The following is a 23,380-nucleotide window of genomic DNA, read 5'->3' on the forward strand; positions in this document are numbered from 1 at the left end:
GGAGTTACAAGACCATGGCTAGACGGGCCATATAAAAGCTATCTGTTGTGCCACAGGATGCCACTCAAATTGGATTAGGACTCACCTTACTCTAGTATGACCGCCTATTTACTTAACTGATTTTCAAAGACCCTATTTCCAAACAAGGCCACATTCACAGGTACCAAGGGTTAGGATTTCTACATATCTTTCTGGGGAACATAATTTAGTCTATTACAGTTAGGAAGGGTTTAAGGGAGAAATTTCACTGTGGATCCACAAGTGTCTAGTACAGCCTGGAAGTGAGAACAGACACCAATGGTGAAGGATCAAGGTCAGACCAGACCAAGGAAGAGAGGCTGCCACACCTGATATGAAAATCCAAGGGCAGGCCCACTGATGAGCTACCACAGCCAGGTCAGGTCTCAGGCGTGAGCAGGTCAGAGGCACCTGACGAGAATCCAGGCTCAGGCCACTGATCTGAGCTGGATCTTTCTTGCTCCCATTAGGCACTGGGATCTTCTTCTGACCCTGTGTCATGGATTGAATTGTGTCTCCCTAAAATATGTGTCAACTTCATTAGGCCATGATTTCCAGTATTGTGTGGCTGTCCTCCATTTTGTGATTGTAATTTTATGTTAAAGAGGATTAGAGTGGGATTGTAACACACTTACTAAGATCACTTCCCTGATCCAAATGTAAAGGGAGTTTCCCTGGGACATGGCCTTCACCACCTTTTATCTTACAAGAGATAAAAGGAAAGGGAAGGGGGGGCGGGGGGGGACCTCATATCACCAAGAAAGAAGCATGGGGAGCAGAGCACATCCTTTGGACCCAGGGTTCCTGCACTGAGAAGTTCCTAGAACAAAGGGAAGATTGATGACAAGGACATTCCTCTAGAGCTGACAGAGAAAGACTTCCACTGGAGCTGATACCCTGAATTTGGACTTCTAGCCTACTAGACTGTGAGTGAATAAACTTCTGTTTGTTGAAGCCATCCACCTGTGGTATTTCTGTTATAGTAGCACTAGGTAACCAAGACACCCTGGGATTGGGGAACATGCTGGTGAAGGGGCAGTGACCACAGTGGCTCATCAGTCTGTATGGGTGGGTTCAAATCTTGCCTCCTCCCCTTGTAGCTATGCTTCCTTGAGCAAATTAATGACCATCCATATGCTTCCATTCCACAGCTGTGAAATATGGGAAATAATGGTACTAACATCACAGGGTGGTTGTGAGGAGTCTAGGGGATAATGAATGTCAAGTGCTCAGCAAAAGGCAGGGCTCATGGTCAGTGCTCACAGATTGAAGATGGTGATGATGAGGGGGTTCAATCACAAAGGTCAAGTGTAATGCCCAGTCTAGCAACCCTGAAAGGTCATATTTGAGTTGTCTGAGCTAAGTAAAAACTTGTCATCTGTATGAGTTTCCTATTGCTGCTGTAACAAATTACTACAGCTTAGTGGCTTAAAACAACACAAATTTATTGTCTCACAGTTCTGGGGGTCAGAAGTCTGAAATCAAGGTGTTGGTATGGCTGGTTCCTCATGGAGGCTTGTCTTAGTCATCTAGTGCTGCTATAACAGAAATACCACAAGTGGATGGCTTTAACAAAGAGAAATTTATTTTCTTACAGCCTAGTAAGCTACACGTCCAAATTCAGGGTGTTAGTTCCAGGGGAAGGTTTTCTGTCTCTGTTGGCTCTGGAGGAAGGTTCTTCTTTTTTAATCTTTCCCTGGACTAGGAGCTTCTCTCTGCAGGAACACAGGGACCAAAGGATACGCTCTGCTCCCGGTGCTTCTTTCTTGGTGGTATGATGTCCCCATGTCTCTCTCCTTGTTTCTCTCTTTTATGTCTCAAAAGAGGTTGGCTTAAAACCCTATCTAATCTTGTAGATCTCATCAATATAACTGCCACTAATCCATCTCATTACATCGTAGTAATAGGATTTACAACACATAGAGAAATCATATCAAATGACAAAATGATAGACAATCATACAGTATTGGGAATCATCACCTGGCCAAGTTGAGAGATATTTTTGGGGAGACACAATTCAATCCATGACAAGGCTCTAGGTAAGAATTGTTTTCTTGCCTTTTCCAGCTTCTAGAGGCCACCACATTCCTTGGCTCATGGTCCCTTCCTTGCATCACTCTAACCTTTTGCTTCCATAGTCACCTCTTTCTCTCTGACTCCGACTCTTTTGATTACACTGGGTCCACCCAGATAATCTAGGATAATCTCCTAATCTCAAAATCCTTCACAATAACTACAGATCTCCTTTTGCCATGCAAAGTAGCATATTCACAGGTCTGGGAATTAGGATGTGGATAATTTGGGGGGGCATTATTCAGCCTATTACATTGTCCCTCTGGGGAAAATGGTGACTGGTGTCAAAGGACTTTGAGACTAACACTTGAGACTGGAGACCAAGCCCATGTTAACTTTCTTAAGCAAAGCAGAAAAACATAGATATGTGTATTTGTGTGTGTGTGAGGGAGTGGAGGGTGGATGGTGTGTCAAGGTGGGACTGGAACTTACCCAAGACAGAAGATTGTTGGCGGCTGAGTCCTACCCCAAGACATGGGCTTGGGGCTACTGGAGAATGCTTTGAAGGCAACACTGGGCAGTGCCCCATGAGAGCCCTGACCCAGCCCTGGAGTGTGTGTCACAAACACCTTGAGGGTAGGGGTTGTAAGAAGATCAACCACAGAAGGACGTCCAGTGGCAGGGCTCTAACCTTGGTAGGGAGAGAGCCCACCCCCATCATGTTGCAGCATGAGAGCAAGTTGGCCCCAGTGGCCGAGGTGGCTATGCCAGCAGCCATGGCTCTGCCAGTGTCAGTGTCTACAGTTTGTTGAGGTGAAAAGCAGTCCTAAGAACAGCAGGAAAAGTCCCCAAAGGAGGACACATGATCTCCTGGACCCCCCTGAAGAAATAGGGGGCACTGGGCAGCTACTGGTTTGAGATCCCATTGGCCATTGTTTCTGGACCCTCAGTTGCCCTTCCCAATACATGTCTGGTGGCCTGGCAGACCAAGGGCCTTGTCCTTGCCCCCGACTCTAGTTGTTAGCAAAACTGAAGGTACTATAACGGATTGCCTACCACCCTTATCCTGCTTGGAGGAGGAGAAGATTCCTGTTCTGGGAAGTGTCCACTTGCCCTCTGGACAGCGGCCTCCAAGCTTCCTAATCCCTCATTCCTGCTAGGGAGGAACTTTTAGGGCATTCGGATACAGGTCCATTCATTTATTTAAAGTATGACCACAAGTTATTGTACTAACATATTCTATACGGAAACTAATAAGGATGAGATAAAAGTCAGCATAAATAAGAGTTGTGATATTTTCTTTCGTCACCCCCTGGACAGCAGAAGGCTGTGAGAGAGCACAGAGCAGCTTTGGAGATGGCCAGAGCCACCGGACTTTAAGAGCCTGAGACAGGGACCAGGCCCGGCCTCACATTGTACCTTAGTGCCTAGGGCTGTGCCTGGCTTCAGAAGTGGCCACTGAGTGAAGCCGAGAGTGAAGGGAAGCACAGCTTCACTGGAATTCAGGTGGGGCTGAGGGGAGCTAAATACCTTCCCAGGGTGAGGCTGGTGGGAGTGTGGACGTGCTGTCAACAAGAAGGCCCACCGAGGACTGCCCATGTGGCCAGGACACTGCTCTCTGAGTATTTCATTTTCCAGCCGAGACACCAAGAAAGTACCATACCTTTTTCCAGAGAACTTAAGCTCTAACTTTTAAAACTATTTTAGCTCTTGAATTGGCTAGCAGGATGGATTCTTCATTAAAAAAGAGTCCCAGCCAAGGATGTAAAAGACCGATACAAAGAAAACTACAAAGCTCTACTACAAGAAATTCAAAAGGACATACTTAAGTGGAAAAACATACCTTGCTCATGGATAGGAAGACTTAACATAGTAAAAATGTCTATTCTACCAAAAGCCATCTATACATTTAACGCACTTCCGATCCAAATTCCAATGTCATATTTTAAGGGGGTAGAGAAACAAATCACCAATTTCATATGGAAGGGAAAGAAGCCCCGGATAAGCAAAGCACTACTGAAAAAGAAGAAGAAAGTGGGAGGCCTCACTTTACCTGATTTCAGAACCTATTATACAGCCACAGTAGTCAAAACAGCCTGGTACTGGTACAACAACAGGCACATAGACCAATGGAACAGAATTGAGAACCCAGACATAGATCCATCCACATATGAGCAGCTGATATTTGACAAAGGACCAGTGTCAATTAATTGGGGAAAAGAAAGCCTTTTTAACAAATGGTGCTGGCATAACTGGATATTCATTTGCAAAAAAATGAAACAGGACCCATACCTTACACCATGCACAAAAACTAACTCCAAGTGGATCAAAGACCTAAACATAAAGACTAAAACGATAAAGATCTTGGAAGAAAAAATTGGGACAACCCTAGGAGCCCTAATACAAGGCATAAACAGAATACAAAACATTACCAAAAATGATGAAGAGAAACCCGATAACTGGGAGCTCCTAAAAATCAAACACCTATGCTCATCTAGAGACTTCTCCAAAAGAGTAAAAAGACCACCTACAGACTGGGAAAGAATTTTCAGCTATGACATCTCCGACCAGCGCCTGATCTCTAAAATCTACATGATTCTGTCAAAACTCAACCACAAAAAGACAAACAACCCAATCAAAAAGTGGGCAAAGGATATGAACACACATTTCACTAAAGAAGATATTCAGGCAGCCAACAGATACATGAGAAAATGCTCACGATCATTAGCCATTAGAGAAATGCAAATTAAAACTACGATGAGATTCCATCTCACACCAACAAGGCTGGCATTAATCCAAAAAACACAAAAGAATAAATGTTGGAGAGGCTGCGGAGAGATTGGAACTCTTATACACTGCTGGTGGGAATGTCAAATGGTACAACCACTTTGGAAATCTATCTGGCGTTATCTTAAACAGTTAGAAATAGAACTACCATACAACCCAGAAATCCCACTCCTGGGAATATACCCTAGAGATACAAGAGCCTTCATACAAACAGATATATGCACACCCATGTTTATTGCAGCTCTGTTTACAATAGCAAAAAGTTGGAAGCAACCAAGGTGTCCATCAATGGATGAATGGGTAAATAAATTGTGGTATATTCACACAATGGAATACTACGCATCGATAAAGACCAGTGACGAATCTGTGAAACATTTCATAACATGGAGGAACCTGGAAGGCATTATGCTGAGCGAAATTAGTCAGAGGCAAAAGGACAAATATTGTATAAGACCACTGTTATAAGATCTTGAGTAATAGTAAACCTGAGAAGAACACATACTTTTGTGGTTACGAGGGGGGGAGGGAGGGAGGGTGGGAGAGGGTTTTTTATTGATTAATCAGTAGATAAGAAATGCTTTAGGTGAAGGGAAAGACAACACTCAATACATGGAAGGTCAGCTCAATTGGACTGGACCAAAAGCAAAGAAGTTTCTGGGATAAAATAAATGCTTCAAAGGTCAGCGGAGCAAGGGCGGGGGTCTGGGGAACATGGTTTGCGGGGACTTCTAAGTCAATTGGCAAGATAATTCTATTATGAAATCATTCTGCATCCCACTTTGAAATGTGGCGTCTGGGGTCTTAAATGCTAACAAGCGGCCATCTAAGATGCATCAGTTGATCTCAACCCACCTGGAGCAAAGGAAAATGAAGAACACCAAGGTCACACGACAACCAAAAGCCCAAGAGACAGAAAGGGCCACATGAACCAGAGACCTACATCATCCTGAGACCAGAAGAACCAGTTGGTGCCCGGCCACAATCGATGACTGCCCTGACAGGGAGCACAGCAGAGGACCCCTGAGGGAGCAGATTAGTGGGATGCAGACCCCAAATTCTCATAAAAAGACCAAACTTAATGGTCTGACTGAGACCAGAGGAATCCCGGCAGCCATGGTCCCCAGACCTTCTGTTGGCACAGGACAGGAACCATCCCCGAAGACAACTCATCAGACATGAAAGGGACTGGTCAGCAGGTGGGAGAGAGACGCTGATGAAGAGTGAGCTAATTATATCAGGTGGACACTTGAGATTGTGTTGGCAACTCTTGTCTGGAGGGGGGATGGGAGGATAGAGAGAGAGAGAAGCCGGCAAAATTGTCACGAAAGGAGAGACTGAAAGGGCTGACTCAAGAAGGGAAGAGCAAGTGGGAGTAGGAAGTGAGATGTATGTAAACTTACATGTGACAGACTGATTGGATTTGTAAATGTTCACTTGAAGCTTAATAAAAGTTAATAAAAAAAAAAAAAGAGTCCCAGACTTTCTATTTCCGTCCTTTTTAAAAGGGCACTTGGCTACTGGTAGTGTGGTTTGATTCCTAGTTTTATTTCTGTTCCCAGTCAAAAGCTGTTTCCTTTGCTTAAAAATAGGGCTGTCGTCCCATTTGAATTTTAACTGCTGGGAGAGGAACACAGAGACACGCTTAGCAAAAGCAGAATCAAGGATCAGGAAATAGGAGCCCACTAAGAGAAAGCGTGCTGGAAACCTGAGGAGGGGGCGCTTTGTGATCACTGGGGCAGGGAAAGAAAGAAAGGGGATCCAGTGAGGCCCATTTTCCCTGTGCAGGGAACACGGCTGCCTGCTGCCAGAAGTCTGAGAAGCAGGACACAGGAGAGGGGAGAAGGTGGATTTGCATAGGGCAGTGGCCTTACCCAAGCCCGAGGTGCCCGGGCTCAGGAAGGGGGACAGGTGGCATGCCCGGCACAGGCACTGCCCAGGCTCATCAGCTGCCTGGCTGCATGGCGAGGGTCCTGGGATTCACTCGCCCACCTCGGTTTGGGGTGGCTTCCACAGACAACTGCTTGAGAGGGGTGGGAGGTTGGTTACTCAGGTGGTCTGGAGGAAACGCATGTCCCATGGTCACTCAGGCACTTTGTGGGTTTCCTCACCAGGCAGAAGGTCAAGTCAAATGCAGCACAGCAGTGGGATCCTGTCCTCAGGAGTGTGCACTTTGCTGAATTATATCTCCACCTGTTAAAATAACCATTGCCCAGTGCAGAGAGCGCCCAAGCATGGGTGGAGGTCCTTGGTTCAGCAAACATTACTGCATGTCTGCTGGGTGCCTGCCTTTGGGGTGGGCCCCGCAAAGGCTCAAGGCGCCCTGTGCTGCAAGCTGTGCAAGCAGCAGGAGAGAGGAGCCGACCTGAGGAAAACCTTTGTTTTGTTGCTGCCCAAACAGTGATGCCTGCAAGGGCAAACGCTCCGCCTACATTTATCTTTCAGCTTTTGAATAAGACAGAAGGTAGCCTTATATTCTTTTGACGTGTTTAAAAATACCATATAGGTGATTTTTCCTCAGGCTTACACCCCTTTGAAGACACTTTAGAATCAGAGGAAAACCTGTAGAATTGCCTGCAGCCTGTCTGTGACTGCCACAGGACCTGAGTATTTGACAGGCCTTCCTGAGGCTGGGTGGCTCTGGAGGAAGGGAGCTAACAGACGTCCCTGGGCCACAGAGTCAAACCCAGGTGCCTTGAACAATACTTAACTCAGTGTGGCATGCCAAGACTGACTCATGGCCTCTGGCGATATCCTTTACATAGCATTTGCTCCTTATTCATATACGTGGGTGCACCGCTATTATGCGGTAGCATTTAAGAAATGTTTATTGGAGTTCTGTAAAGAGCAAGGCACAGGAATGGGTGCTCAGGAAGGCCCGGTGAATGTTTTATTCTTCAGCCCAATAAGTGGCAAGCACAGCGCCGGGGTGATGGGATTGCAAGGCTAGCAGTGGGGCAGACCACTCAAGGGAACAGGTGATGCGGTGGAGACATAATGGGCCCATCCTGGGCACCCCCTGAGAGCAGAGCCTGAGAAAGCCCTTGCTGAAGGGGGTGTACCAGGAGCAGGTGAGGACCTGGGGGAAGGGAGGCCTATGTCAGGACAGCTATGGGGCTGACCACCCCTTCTAAGGAGCCTTAGAAAGTACATCTCAGGCCTGCCCCCTGGGGTGGCCAAGGTGGTCCCACTTGGTGGCCCCACAGGGAACTGGTGACTGCAGCAGGGGCTGGAACAAGGAATGGGTGAAGGGGTTTGGATGGCAGCACGAGGGACCTCCGACTCAGCACCTCTGCTCTGCATGTGGGCTCAGGGCCACACTCGAATGATGCAGCCCCTCATTTCCCAACATCTCTAAGAATGCCCAACCCCTGTAAGGCCTTCTTTCAGGATAACACCCCAGTGCTCACATTCATAGTACCTCAGGTGGCAGTTGTGTGAGCCTGTCGTTCTCGCATGTTTTAGGGACTGAGGATACAGCAGTGAAAAGAAGGGAGAGAAGCAAGCAGCACCACAGACGAATCCATGTCCCTTGCTCTGGTGAAGGCTATGCTCAAGTGGGGAAGGCAGAGAATGTGAAAAACCATAATGAATATACACATCAAGGGTAAGAAGTAACGTGAAGAAAAAATGAGCACAGTTAGGGGACCTGGGGTGTGGGAGAAGGGGGGGCATTTGGTCATGAAAGGCCCTGCAGGAAGATGGTATGTGGTTGGGATCTGAGCCCAGCAGACACAGAGAGAGAGAGAGCTAAGGTGTGAAATTGATTAGCAAGTCACAAGTGCAACAAAACATTCATATAATTCTCTGGGTAAATCCCCCCACCCCCAATTCTCTCAGAAAGTAGCATGAGGGCTGGGCCGTACTGTCTTGTTCTCTGCCTTAGCCCTGGTCTTAGCCAGGGTCCAGCTCTTAGCAATACTTGTTGAATGAATGAATAAATGAACTTCCCCATCCTGTGCAAGAATTGCAAAGGATGGGAATTCCAGAACACTTAATTGTGCTCATGCAGAACCTGTATATAGACCAAGGCAGTCGTTCGAACAGAACAAGGGGATACTTTGTGGTTTAAAATCAGGAAAGGTGTGCGTCAGGGTTGTATCCTTTCACCATACTTATTCAATCAGTATGCTGAGCAAATAATCAGAGAAGCTGAACTACACAAAGAAGAACGGGGCATCAGGACTGGAGTAAGACTCGTTAACAACCTTCAATATGCAGATGACACAACCTTACTTGCTGAAAGTTAAGAGGACTTGAAGCACTTACTGAGGAAGATTAAAGACTATAGCCTTCAGTATGGGTTACACCTCAACACAAAGAAAACAAAAATCCTCACAACTGGACCAATAAGCGACATCATGATGAATGGAGAAGATTGAAGTTGTCAAGAATTTCGTTTTACATGGATGCATAGTCAACGCCTATGGAAGCAGCAGTCAAGAAATCAAAAGACATATTGCATTGGGCTAATCTCCTGGAAAAGACCTCTTGAAGGTGTTAAAAGTCACAGATGTCACTTTGAAGACCAAGGCGTGGCTGACCCAGGACATGGTGTTCTCAGTCACCTCATATGCATGTGAAAGTTGGGCAATGAATAAGGAAGACTGAAGAAGAATTGGTGCCTTTGAATTTTGGTATTGGCGAAGAATATTGAATATACTGTGGCCTGCCAGAAGAATGAACAAATCTTTCTTGGAAGAAGCATAGCCAGAATGCTCTTTGGAAGCAAGGATGGCAAGACTTGGTGTCACGTGCTTTGGACATGTTATCAGGAGGGACCATTCCCTGGAGAAGGACTTCATGCTTGGTCAGTGGAAAAAGTGAAGACCCTCAACGAGACGGACTGACCCAGTGGCTACAACAATAGGCTCAAACATAGCGAGAATTGGGAGGATAGCCTAGACCAGGCAGGGTTTCATTCTGTTGTACATAGGGTCACTGTGAGTCAGAGCAGATTTGATGGCACCTAACAACAACCCTGTGCAAGGCTCAGCTACCTAGATAGATGTCCTTCAGCATAGGTATCACCTGGCACACCTAGCCAAAAGCACATGCATTCATTAGAATAAATGCCAAATGAGCTGACACTGAGATTCACTTTCCTATGTAAGTTGGGATTTCCTGAGGTCATGGATCTTGGAGGTCATGGAGAGTGGTCAGAGCCGATGGAAGAGGTTCTGCACTTGAGTTTGAGTCCTGGCTCCACCACTCACCAGAGTATTTTGGAAGAGCCTTGTTTCTTCTTTCTGAACTGAGAATAAAAATTGTGCCTTCACACACATGAAGCTGCTGTGAGAACGGAACATGCTTGGGGAAGAGCAAAGGCAACATGTTATTGATGCTGCTGGAAAGTGGACCAGTGTTTCCCAAACTCACCAGCTCCACCCTTTATCTGGAGATTCTGGTTCAGTGCCTGGGTGGAGCCTGGGAATATGTAGTTTTAGAAGCACCAATGACTCTGTTGCACAGGTAGGTTTGGTAAACCCTGGGCTGGTCCAAGCTGCCATGGCCAAAGCAAGATCTTCTCAAGTGTTGGTTACAGTAGAGAGTGTTCACTACCTTACTGGGTGGTCTTATTTCAGTGAGTGGTGAATGTTCTCTGTAAAAGGCCTGATAATAGGTATTTTAGGCTTGGTGGGCCATGCAGTGTCTGTTGCTGCTACACAACTCTGCCATCATAAAGTGGAGGCATCTTAGACAAAATGTGTACAAATAGTCATGGACATGTTCCAATAAAACTTTATTTACAAAAACATCCTGAGGGCCAGATTTGGCTCATAGGCCTTGGTTTGTGGAAATCCTGGTCTCATTCATTACTGTAAAGTTTTTATTTGTATTTATATGAAATTTGCTAAAAGGTAAATTGCACTGGGTTTATTTTACTTCCAAAAAACCACACATGGAATATTCATGATTCGTGTCTTCATTTTTGGATGTGTGCATATGTGTGCCTATCTATAGGTGTGTGTGTGCATGAGTATACACATACATATATTTTTTTTTTTCCATTAAGTTCCTTTCATCTCCCTTTCTGCCTTCCATCACAAGGACAATTAGGGACACAAAGTCCTTTACAGGGAACTTGTTTTTATAATGGCATTTGGGAAATCAGGAATCTGTCATATCAGTTCCTGGTCTTGGTATGTGAGGATGACCCGATTGGCCACCTGCATTCACCCCATAATGTGAGAGAGAATCTGGGGGATACCACCTTGGTAACAAGTAAGTGGATCCTGTGGGGACTCATGGAAACTCCCCACCTTTCTCCAGGACAGACCTGCGTTTTAAAAAGCACCCGTGGAAGGCCCGAGAGGGCTTTGGGCCTACCCCACTCACACCTGTGTTCGCATTCTGCACTGAGGGTGAGGCTAGTTGCTACCCAAGCAGCTGCCCCAGTTGCTGTCCCAACAGGAGGGAGGAATTGGGGCTGGGCAAGGTCGGCAGTGGCTATGTGATCTGCTGGTTCTGCGCCTGCAGTTTCCCTGGGGGCTTGGGTATTCTGGTGTTAAATACATTTCAGGAATCTATTCAGAACAATTCACTGAAAAATTAATTCACACACACAGCTAATATTGCTTAGAACAAGCAAGAAAACATGGCTGAGAGCGACGGTGAACATGTTTTGGGAATTAAATAGGAGAAATGGAGTGTCCACTGGGGGCTGCGGCACCAGGCCTCTCTCCTGCACTCCCCACAGGCTGGCCAGCAGCAGAGACCCTGTCCTTTGTGCACTGGCTGGGAAACGCTCCACCATTTCTCACGGGAGGGCAGCGACAGTGGTGTACACTACAGGAAAAGGGTAAAAGTGCCCCAAGATGTGAATGGCACATTGAACTTGATGTTTCCTTAAAACAACTTCAACCATAATGTTCATCTCCATCTACCGCTGGCCTTGAAATCATGCATAGTTTCTAACAAAGTCACTGGTTTTCCTTATTCAAAATCTATCCAAACATTAGAGAGAAAATACTGAACTTCCATTTATTGTCTTCAAAATGCTCCCTCCTCCCGATGACTCTGAAGGAGGACTGTGTAATTTCTCCCTCTGTGCAGGGTGCTTTTTCAGTGGGGTTAGACGTGGCTTTGAATGTTTAATCAGAGTAATTGGCACAGAGCCAAATGCCCAGTGGGTGCTAAATAAATGATTGTTGATTGTCAAAGGGGGAGGAAACCAGTACTGAGGAAAAATGAGGTGATACTGTTGGTGCCTGTGCAGCGCTTTTCTTCCCTGTTTTCCCACTCCCCTTGGAAAGTTGGGGGGAATCTCAAATTACCAGACTTCCCAAACATCACACAGGGAAGCAGTAAAAAAGTTTTCCATTTACAGAAGAGGATATGTATACGTATATAAAAGGATAGCTGATACCTTTTTATGCCATTCATTTGTTGGACAAATATCTATTAAACTCCTCCATCACAGAAGGACTGCCCTTCTCCCTCAGCTTCAATGCTACCCCCATCCAGCACAGCTGAATATAACTTGACAAGGGAAGGGAATTCATCGAGCAAACTTTTGTCCCTCTCCCAAAAGGATAGATAACCCTGGTTAAAAGGTGCAGGGTCCCGCAATGAGCCAAATTCTCCTCCTTTTGTTTTATTCTGAGAGCCCAGTGGGGAGGGACTAACAGGAGAGCAACTAGGTTGCAGCGGCCCTGCGTCAGGCAGCCCTGTGACTTGCACCCTCTGTTTAAAATGGGTGACTGTTCACATTCCTTCACAGCAAGCATCGTGCCTCTGAGCACAGAGAGGGACTTGGGCGCCTACCTGATGGGTGAAGCTCCCATAAATAACAATGTCATTTTCCCCAAAAGGGAAACCATATTATGAATTCAGAAATTCATCGTCATCTGTTTTTATTGTTGCCTAATGCTTTTTAGATCTGCGCAGGCCCTGAAGAAAATCAACTCTGAAACTGCGTAATTAGGACATCTTTCATAGTCGTAAATGCTAATCCCATTGGAGAGCAGATTAAGAATTCACAGGCAGGAATTTCTGGCATCAGATACCTGCAGCTCCTTTTCTTTTTGAATAATTCATTATTTAAATACTTCAGTGCCTATCATATACAGCCGTGCAAGTGGTATCAGGGGTGAAGGAGGAGTAAGAGATTAATTTCACGTATATTTCAACTCTAAACACATTTACGGCTCATTTCTGTTGGTTGGGTGTCATCAGTTTGCAATTGCTAACACTGTTAGTCACCCCGGGGCCAATCTAGGGAAATTAAATAGGATCTTCTTTAGGACATTAATAAAGTCAGAGATCTAACTTGTATAGTTGGCCAAGTTATTTGGTTTAAGGGAAAGAAAGAAAAAAAAAAAAGACAAAAGATTCAGGAGGTGGTTTTCCTTAAAGACTGATGATTATTTGCCACAAATATGGCTGAGGTTAGTGCTTCCCTGTCCTTGGCAGCGAAGGTTTTATGACAAAATAGACGAGCAGAAAGTGAAAAGTTAAGTCCCACGGTGGGTCATTGCCCACAGGATGCTCTTCATCGGCGGATGGAGCTGTACTGCAGCCACCCGTCCAGATGCAATGCTGGTCCGCTGGTCTGTGAAGCCTCTCTCAGGGTGGCCGTCACACCGCTGCAGAACTCTCTCACTAGAAGGAACTCCCTGTCACAGCATCTGTCCCACTGCTGGACAGTGGACTTGGCATATAAGCAGAGTGGCCTTCATCTGTATGTCTCTGGTGCCTTGTATGGCATCTGGCTCACAGAGGCACATCACATGTTTGCTTAAAAACATCCTCGAATTTTCAAGGATGAGCCTTAATTCTTGAGGTGCAGGTGACAGAAACCCAAGTCTAATAACTTAAGCCAAAAGGGGAACTCATTATAAAGACACTACAGTCTCATAGAACCCACAGGCGGAATGAGGCTGGCCAGGATCCAGGGCTCCAGCACCATCACATTCTCCCTTTTCTGTCCTTTGCTTCTCTCTGTGACAGCTTCGAGCTTTGGTGAAGAGAGCAGAGGCCCAGTAGTGCCTGAGTGTTCCACCTCACCTAGCCATCCACTCTTACTTGGTTCTGGGACCAATATTTCCTAGGACACACTCTGATTGGCCCATTTGGGCCAGGTGCCCACCACAGAGCCAATCAGCTGGGGTCTCCTTATTAAGGTTCTCCAGAACGGAGTCTGGGCCCATTTTGGTTGGTGCCCAACCCAGAGCCGAACAACTGAGAGCTCATATTAGGGTCCTTTGGGATGGATTCTAAGAAACCCTGGTGGCACAGTGGTTAAGCGGTCAGCTGCTAACCAAAAGGTTGGCAGTTTGAACCCACCAGCCACCCCAGCGGAGAAAGATGTGGCAGTCTGCTTCTGTAAGGACTTGGAAATGCCTTGGAAATGCCATGGGGGCAATTCTACTTTGTTCTGTAGGGTTGCTGTGAGTTGGAACGGAGTCTACAGCAACGGGTTTTGGGATGGATTCTGACTGGCCAATTTGGGCCAGGGACTCACCCCACAAGCACTCAACTGGAATCCTGTATTAAGGTCCTCTGAGAAGGATTCTGACTGGTCCATTTGGGCCAAGGACTCACCCCAGAAGCAATCAACTGGGATCCTGTATTAGGGTCCTCTGAGAAGGATTCTGAGTGGCCTATTTGGGCCAGGGACCCACCCGGAAGCAATCAACTGGGATACTGTATTAGGGTCCTCTGGGAAGGATGCCGACTGGCCTATTGGGGCTGGAGTCTCAGCCCAGGGCATCAGTGAGCTCAGGGACAAGGAGCTCTTGTAGAACAGGCCAGCTGTATGGAAACCATTTAGGTGGGTTTGGGGTGGTGGTGGTGGTGGTGGGGGTTTCCAGAAGAACAGAGCTCTGGGCAGACAAAATGTGCTCACTGTCCTTGGTCAATAAGGGTGAGTTCAATGTGCCACGTTGCCTGACGCCATCCCTGTGACTGTGAGCATGACTGACTTAGCTCAGCCCGTGCCTGCACCTGGCCCTTCCTCCTTCCACTCTTTGTTGGCACCTGGCATTAAAAAACTGCATTTGAATAATTACAAAAATGTGTATAGTTTATAAAGCAGTTTCACATGCACTAACTACCTGACACAATTCTCACAAGAGTCTCCTGAGGCGGACATTCTCCGTTTTGCGTTGTAGAAAGTCAAGGCTGGTAACCTCCCCCACAGTCTGCTAGTGGCACAGGGCATCCTGGTTTCAGGTCCTCTGATTTCCTGTTCAGTTCTTGTTTCTCCTTAGCAATCTGCCTTCTTTATTATTTAATAATGTGTCTGCTGACTTACTGTTTTTAAAGTCTTTGCTCTTTGGGAATGACAACAGTAGCACTTATGGAGCGTGTACTTGGTGTCAGCCTCTGTCCCAAACACTTGTACCAACTCTCTCAATCTTCCCAGCAGTCCAAAGAGGTAGGCATTACTGCTATCTAATTAAACAGATGGGGAAACTGAGGCAATGGTAGGTTTGCCACGTGCACGAGGTTGCACAGCCAACACTGTGGGTGCCAGAGCAAACCGAGGTAGGCTGACTTGGAGACCTGTGCTGCAGGGCCTGACACAACTGGACAGAGGTGATCGAGCACCCCTTAGTGGAGATCCGTGCCCCTGCTGTGAGTGAGGAGCTCTGGCTCCAAGGCTGGGTGGCAGGGTGTGGGCCCCAACCCAAACTTCCAGGACTGGAAAGGCTTTGTTTGGAATGCACAGGTTCCTGAGGAGGGCCCGCCCTGGGCAGGGCACAGGCAATGGAGCCAATATTCTCTTTCTTTGATGTATTTGTTTGATTTTTATTTCTTTATTGCCAAAATGTCTTCCCTGACTCTCTTTATCATGGGTCTTCCAAATCTAAGATAGAGGTTTGTGGTGGAGCTCACAGAGAGAGTATCCAAGTTTGCCTCTCAGGCGTACATCTCTGTTGTGTTGGCATTTCTGGGGAACCATGGTGGCCATCAGTTGGGTCTTGACATTATCATTGACATCCTTGGGAGAACCATGGGCAAAACTGGGCGGTGTTCTGTTTAAGGAACTTGAGCTCAAGACCTACCATGAACTCTAACCCATTGTGTGTTCTTGGGCAGGTATTTTATCTCTATGGGTCTGTTTTCTTAACACTCCAATGGGAACATTGGCCTAAGTTATCTTCCAAGCCTTTTCTAACTCCTGCTTTGTTTTAGTTCTCAGCTTCAACATTTCCGTTGCCTCCAAAAGTGGGAGTTTAGCATTCTACCCCTCAGTCCCTGCCCCTTTGCGTGTGATTGGTGAGGCCCCCCTGCAACAGGGAGGGGCAGATCTGGGCTGGGAATGAAGACTGTTTCCAGAAGAGACACTGGGAGTCACTTCTTCATTGTAGTCTCCCGGAGCGTCAATGTGGAGTGGGTGAATTATTCAAGGGGACATCTTTGCCAAAGGCCAAGAGAAGTCACTTGAGGAGACCAGCCTGTGTCGGGACTCAGAACATAGCCACTCCTTGTCATGTGCTTCCTGGCTTAAAAATGATACCAAAATTGGGGAGTGTATCATACATTTGCGTTTCTAAGTCGTTTGAAATTTAGAATCCATTGATTTTCAACATCATGTACCTCTCCAGCACTTCACAGACTGTGTGTACAGAGACAGCACTGTGCAAAATAATTTGGGCAGAACAGGTGCAACTACACTTTGAAAATGGTGCCTTACATGACTCTGCACCATGTTGCTATTCTGTCACTCTCTGGACCTCTTGATCCTCTCACTCACCCTGTGAAGTGGCAGGCAGGGTATCATCCTTCCAGTTCTTCTCATGGGGAAACTGAGGGTCAACATGGAGAGGCGAGTTGGCAGGGTTGAGCCGGGACTGGGGCCCCGCCCACGACAGTGCCCTGTTTCCCTGTGTGACACACAGGGCTTCCTAACAGAGCGCTGCTTTTCTAACGCTCACTTGCAGCCCGGGCTGCTTCTGTGTCGGGAGGTCTCGCTTTCACTTGAACGTGTCTTATCTTCTCCAGGACTGAGGGAGCTCTTTGTTTCGGTAGGCAGTTTGCACTTGTTCCTTTCCCTCCTGGCGAGAAGAAGCAGGAATTCTAAAAAACAGCAATTATCTCTCTTGGTTCCTTTGTGCAGAGTCTGGTAAATAATTTATTTGGATTTGAGAGGCTGGAGACTGAAACATACTGGACCTTGCTGTAATTGGGTGAATTCTGCATTCAGAACTTGAATGCAATGGGAAAGAGAAACATGTCTTTGAAATCAGAGGAGTCAGCCGTCCAGTTACCCGAGAACTCAGGGTGAGCACTGAAGATGGACAGACAGCAGCAGCAGTTTTTTTATGGCACCTAGGGGCCACCCATGAAGTTTCCACGTCCATATTCCTTACGTGTTGCAACTGAGTTTGGAACACCCAGCTTTGGAGTGGAAAACACTGGCAGAGGTCTGGGCTGGGGCAGCTCCCAGGTCCCTCCTGCCGCGCTCAATACCAAGGTTGAACAAAGAAAATTGTGTTTGCTGGGCTTGCGAGCTGAAGTCACAAGATTCCGAGTATCATGCGGCGCTCTGGAATTCCTGCTCAAACCCAGCAGAAGGGGTTTGCTGCCTGCCATGCGGATGCTGTGGCGCATCAGACTTTTCAGATAAAAACATTTAGTACAGAGTTGAAAAACCATGTGATGGTCATGGATTTTGTGAAGAGTAACTGGTTTCCCTCCCAGAGAAGAGCTAAAGTGTGTATGATCCGTATGTGCCAAGGTCTGAAGACAGAGAAGCAGACAGCCAGCAGATATGAGGTACAGCCAAAGGTGGGCGGGAAGCCCTGGGCGCACCTGATTCAGGGAGAAATGGAGGACTTGCTCGCCAGACCAGGCAGCTCAGCTGTTCTCTGGCCTGATAAATTCATCACGTCTGCTGATAGGTTTTCCCAAGGGATTTGGCTTTTTCACCTCAATTTATTTTAGTTTTTAAAATAGGTGGGCACATATTAACCCAAATCAAGCGGATTCTGACTCATAGCACCCCTATAGCATAGAGTAGAACTGCCTCACAGGGTTTCCAAGGTAATCTTTTTTTTTTTAATTGTGTTTAGGTGGAAGTTTATAGAGCAAATTAATTTCTCATTTGAACCGAGACTGTAATCTTTTTGGAAGCAGACTGCCACAGCCTTCTGCTGAAGAGTAGAAGGTGCATTTGAACCCCAACCTTCCGGTTAGCAGCTGAGCGCTTAACCATTTCGCCACCAGGGCTCCACGGGGGCATATTCGGTGAATGTTGTTCACACATGACATACACCTTCATTCACACGGACTCCTGGCTTGGATAATTTGTGTTCACATCCACAGACTGCATTACACTTCTGTGAGTTAACGTTCTTAGCGCTCTAAGTTTGCAGGCTTCTGTTTTCAAAAAACAAATTCCTGTTTGTTTCCTTTATGTGACCGTCCTTGATTGTGTTAAAACAGCGTGATTTAAATCAGGCCAATAAGAATGGTCTTTTGTTCATCTGAGGGTGAGCACTAGTTTCCAAGCAGAAGCTATTCTGTGAAAACAGGGAGAACTTTAAGGATTTAAAACGTCAAAGCGAGATAAACACATTATTCTGAGAAATATTTGTATTCTCCGACTAGTACCAGCCACACACGGTCATCTTTCAGAAAGCAAACACTCATGAAACCTGAGCACCCTTTACTGGGCGGAATGAACTACGAACAACATTGTCATAGACTCCCATACAGCTCGCCTACTGCTCTCTTTTAATACATGTAATACACAAATCGCTAATGCTTTATGAAATGGCAGCCTTTCTGAATGTTGATACTGTTATTCTGGAAGTCCTCCCATGACTGCTGGCAGATTCCACAACTTTTGTTCCCGCACTGGGTGTCAGGAACTCAGTAGGATGTGAAAGGACCAGGCTCTGCAGGGTTCAAGAGCCCTTCTCCCAGTTCCAGCCCTTGGATTTTGAATTTCCAGGTCAACACCAGAGACTTAAAGGCTGCAGAAATAAGGGTGTTAATTAAATTCAGTAATAGTTTTCGTTACTTCATTGCCAAATCAGCCAGAGCAAAAGGTGTGCAATTAGTATATAACTGAAAGAAACCAGAGATGTTATCCACAAGGAATTAATCAGATGGGGACAGAATTTTTTCACTGAGGTTATTTTTTAGTCCTCTTAGCGAGAGAAAAACTTGTTGAATTATATAATCTTGTATTTTACGAAAGTGATCCTGGCTCCATTTTAAACCCTGCATGGTGCACAGCGGCTCTTGTATTCCCAGGCTGGTTGGTTTGTTTTTTCCTGCATAAAGCTTCATTTATTCATATGGCCATACTGAAGATAACAAAGTGAAAAAAGTATGTTTGCAGGACATTATATAAAAAAAGTTCACATGTATCGTCAGTCACAACCACAACTTCTTTGGTGGGTGCCTGTGGCCCACCCCCCCACCCCCCGCCAGCATTTACAGCCAGCAACTGAGACTGTGCGTCTGCTGCTTGAACCTAACCTGAATTCTGAAGTCATGTTGAAATGAGTCCGAGTCTAAGCTTTAAGCTCTTCTGGAACCGGCTGCCTACCTTCCTGACCCCTGGGGAACAGGCCGCTGCCCTAATAATGGGGTGAGTCTGTGGGGCTCTTGCGACTTGCACAGTGGACCAGGCAGGGTTTGCCAACTATCAGATAGCTACACCTCCTGCACCTCTGAAGTCTGAGCTCCGCTCTTCCAGTAGCAAACATTTCGGAATTTAAAATATTCCACATCCATTGAACTGTTCTTCATATTATTCCCATGGGCACTTGTCGGCACGGTTTAGATTAGGAAACCTGGAAGAAGGAGACTTCCTTGCTCAATTTCCCAAGCTGAACTGGTGATCAAGCCCCCAGTTAACAGCTCCTGGGGCCTGCCAGTGGAGTTGGCCAGTGACCCCTCTCTGGTCGGCCCCGAGGCTGCCGTTCACTTGCCCTGGGCTTTCGCGATGAAGCACCTACCGGATGGGGCGCTGGATGAAGGCTGGTAGTTCCTCCAGAGTGTGTGCCTTCCCATGAGGAGGTGCACATCTGCTGGAGTTGAGTTTAAGGTCTACACCCTGTGATTTAGTTAAACTATGACCTTTTTCCTATGGCTGTTTAGTGTACGGAGAAGCTGCCTCTCACCTGGGATCAGCAGTGACCCAGGATAAGTCAAGCCCAGGGATGGCCCAGCCACACTCACTCCCTTACTTACTGCCTTTTAATGAGGAGCACGACACCAAACTGGTTCTGCTGACCAGTAGCCAGGGTCGGAAGCAGAGGGTGGCAAGGGTGGCTGGAAAGCCTCGTCTTTGTATTTGCAAAAAATCTTTGATTCCTGCTGACTCCAAAGTGCCCAAAACTATTAAAAACACAATGGGTAAAGGTACTCCCCCTCCCCCCAATACCTAGTTGATGGATTCCAGACATCAAAGTAGCCATAGCCAGGCAATGGCACGTGTCAGTAGTTGAGTTCTGCCCGCTGTCAACATTGCAGTCACGGGCGCTTTCTGAGACTCCCTGTGAAGACAGTCCTGATGTTTAGCCAGCATTAGGAAGGGAAACCTGTAGAATTCAGCTATGTGCTCACATCTCCCGCGTTCTGAATGTGAGTGGGCATCTCCTAATTGATCGTCGAGACCTTTCTGATGACATGCACAGGCTGGGCCAGCAAGGCAAGGCTGGCCCATCAGTCTTCCGTGTGTGACAGCTTCTAACGTGTTCAATCATTCCATGAGCCAGGAGAGTATTCAGTAATCATCATTTGGCCGTGCCTCTCAGTATTTTTCATCTCCCCTTCCTACTCATCCTTATTTATTAATTTACTTTTGGATTTGGCTAGCATGCTCAATTCTGGCTGAGTATAAGGATCATAAATAAAAACAAAACAACAGAGACACTTCCCGGGTGACTTTCTTTTCTGTCTTCTAGTTCTCTCCTCATCACCCTTGTGTCTTCCTGTTCCTTTGTGAACCTCTGGAACACATTTATGATGGCTGTTTTAAGGTCCTTGTGCTAATTTCATCACCATCTCTGTTGTTTCTGTACTGTTCCTACTAATTGACTTTTTTCCTGGCTGGGGGTGTATTTTCCAGCTTCTTTGCATATCTGGTAAATAACCCCAGTGGTGCAGTGGTTAAAGCTCTTGGCTACTAACCAAAAGTCGGCGGTTTGAACCCACCAGCCATTCCGCAGGAGAAAGAGGTGGGAGTCTGCTTCCATAAAGGTTACAGTTTTGGAAACCCTATGGGGCAGTTCTACTCTGTCCTGTAAAGTTGCTATAAGTTGGAATCGACTCGATGGCAGTGGGTTTTGCATTTTTTTTTTGGAGGGGGGTGTTTTGATTTCATTGTATTCCTTTAAAGATATTGGACTTAGTTCTGGCTTGAAGCTAAATCACTAGAAAACGGTTTGATCCTTTCAAGGCAAGCTTTAAAGATTTGTTAGGCATGTCCAAAGCAGACTGTTGTCTAGGGCAGTAGTTCTCAACTTGGGATGATTTGGCCCTCCCATTGGGCAATATCCAGAGACATTTTTGGTTGTAACAATTTGGGGAGAGATGTTAGTGGCATCTAGTGGGTAGAGGCCAGGGATGCCCCTAAGCATTCTACAACGTAAGTATAGCCTCCTCACAACAAAGAATTCTCCATCCCAAAATGTCAGTAGTGTGGAGGCTGAGAAATCCTGGCTTAAAGCTAATTTAGCCTCGCTCTAAAGACCTAATCCTTCTGAGGACTCTACCTGATGTCCCACAAGATCTTTCCACTCAGGCAAGGAACGTGAATTATTTCCAGGCTCATGTGAAGTCTGGGAATTATCAGGCCTCCTGCCTTCTGGTAGTTCTTTTCCTGGTTTTGGGTAGCTTCCTTTTAACCATGTGCAGATCAGCATTCAGCCAAAGAATTAAGGAGACCCTCTACAGATTGCCAGGGCTTTCTGTCTTTGCAGGTCCCTCCTCTTCAGCATTAGGCCCCACAAACTCTAGCTACCTTAGCCTTTCTGGATCCTGACCTCTGAATCTCCAATGCAGTGATCCCCTGGACTCTGTTGAGCTTTCCCTTCCTGAGCTGTAATCTGAAAACTGCCTTCAGGAAGGACAATTGTAGGCTCAGCCCACCTGTTGCACTCTCAGGGAATCACACTCCTGTGTCGCCTGTTGTCCAATATCTGGAAACCATTGTTTCCTACCTTTTGTCTGGTTTCCTAGTGGTTTAAGGCCAGCAGGTCAATCTGGTCTCTATTACTCCATCATGGCCGGAAGCAGAAGTCCCCGTGGGTGGTTTTGATGTTCCACCAGGGTTGACAATTGTTTCCAAGTGTTTGGGGTGAGTCCTTAGGTCTTGTGAAATAAAAGCGCTCAAGTTTTAAGTGCTTGGATTTCAAGATAACTTTATTCAGGGAATAAAGAGGTCACTGTGACCAAACAAGAGGAAAAACAAACATTTCTTTTAGTCTCACAGTTATCAAAAGTGCAGAACAATTTCTAACCCTTTCCAAACCAAGCTCAAGAGATTTTGTCAGATCAAAGTCTTCAGAGTCTCTTCTCCGTTTGAAGTACCAGCTTCCCAGCCATGTTTTTGCCTGGGTATGGTAACCCTGGCTGGAGTGAAGGCACTGAACCTTTTCCCCGCCCAGAGTGAGGAGGGTTGAGAAGAGGCTGGTTTACAGAGAACAATAAACATTTCAGTTAGCTTTGCCTCTCCATGAACAAGTTGGGAACTCCTGACTCATCTCGGGAAACTGCCTGCTCTCTGGGCATGTCCTTGATGTGTCTCTAGGAACCTTAGCCACAAAGCTTCCAGTGACAATGGCTGGTAGCCTCTGTCTAAGCACAGGAAGAGGGAAATCTAAGAAATGAAAGGGAAATGGAATCGCCACCTTTGCACCCCCTCACCATGTTCTTCCTGTCACTCTCCAGGCTGGGAATAGATTAGCTTCACCCTGTTCCTGCCAGTGGGAGGCTGCTGTCAGAGGGCAAGGTCCTGAAGAGTTGTGAGGGGTCAGAGATGGCTATCAGCTTCTGAAATTAGTTCAATTGCATCTGGAGGCAGGTGGAGAGATGAGTTCTTCAATGTACCTGCCGTGCAGTTTTTTGTTACAGGTGAGATGCCACCAGATCCAGGGCATTTGCAGCTAGGACTGATGAGATGTCGCTGACATCATTTTGGCCAACTGCCACCAGGGAATTGGGAATTGCACAACCAAGGAAAGGGAGATGCTAGACGAAGGGTGGTGGCGTGGTTAAGAGAGAGGGCGCTGGAGAGGAACCCTCAGGGCTCAAAGCCTTGACCTCGCTGACTCTCTTTTCATATCTGTGTCTACGAGCAAAATGATAATAACCTTTTCAGGGTTGCTAGGAGGAGTAAAGGAGATAGTCCATAAAAAGTGCTTAGTCTAGGGCCTGGCACGGAGGCAGCACTCCTTAAAAGTGAGTTGTCATCGTTCAACTCCCAATATGCCTTTTTCTGCCATTCCAACCCTGCTACAAGCCATTTCAGGGAGACGTGGCTCCTAGGCCCAGGCTAATTGTGACTAGTGCTTTACGGATGTTGCCATTATGCAAACAGCCCTGTTTAAATTGAGCCAAAAAGGTCACTTTCCCTACGTCCTTGCATTTGAAGTAT

General features: G+C 46.6%; 1 protein-coding gene across 2 annotated transcripts in view; it reads left to right on the forward strand.

The window, feature by feature from the left end:
- Window positions 1–17,301: 17,301 nt before the first annotated feature.
- The window catches only part of C16H10orf90 (chromosome 16 C10orf90 homolog), a 220,956-nt gene continuing 214,877 nt past the window's right edge, over window positions 17,302–23,380 (forward strand). For both annotated transcript variants that reach the window (XM_010599237.3, XM_023559818.2), the window contains exon 1: window positions 17,302–17,541. In XM_010599237.3, coding sequence (XP_010597539.2) covers window positions 17,302–17,541 — 240 coding nt within the window. The remainder of the gene's footprint in view (window positions 17,542–23,380) is intronic.

Source organism: Loxodonta africana, chromosome 16 (genome assembly GCF_030014295.1).
Source record: "Loxodonta africana isolate mLoxAfr1 chromosome 16, mLoxAfr1.hap2, whole genome shotgun sequence".
NCBI classification, from domain to species: Eukaryota; Metazoa; Chordata; class Mammalia; order Proboscidea; family Elephantidae; genus Loxodonta; species Loxodonta africana.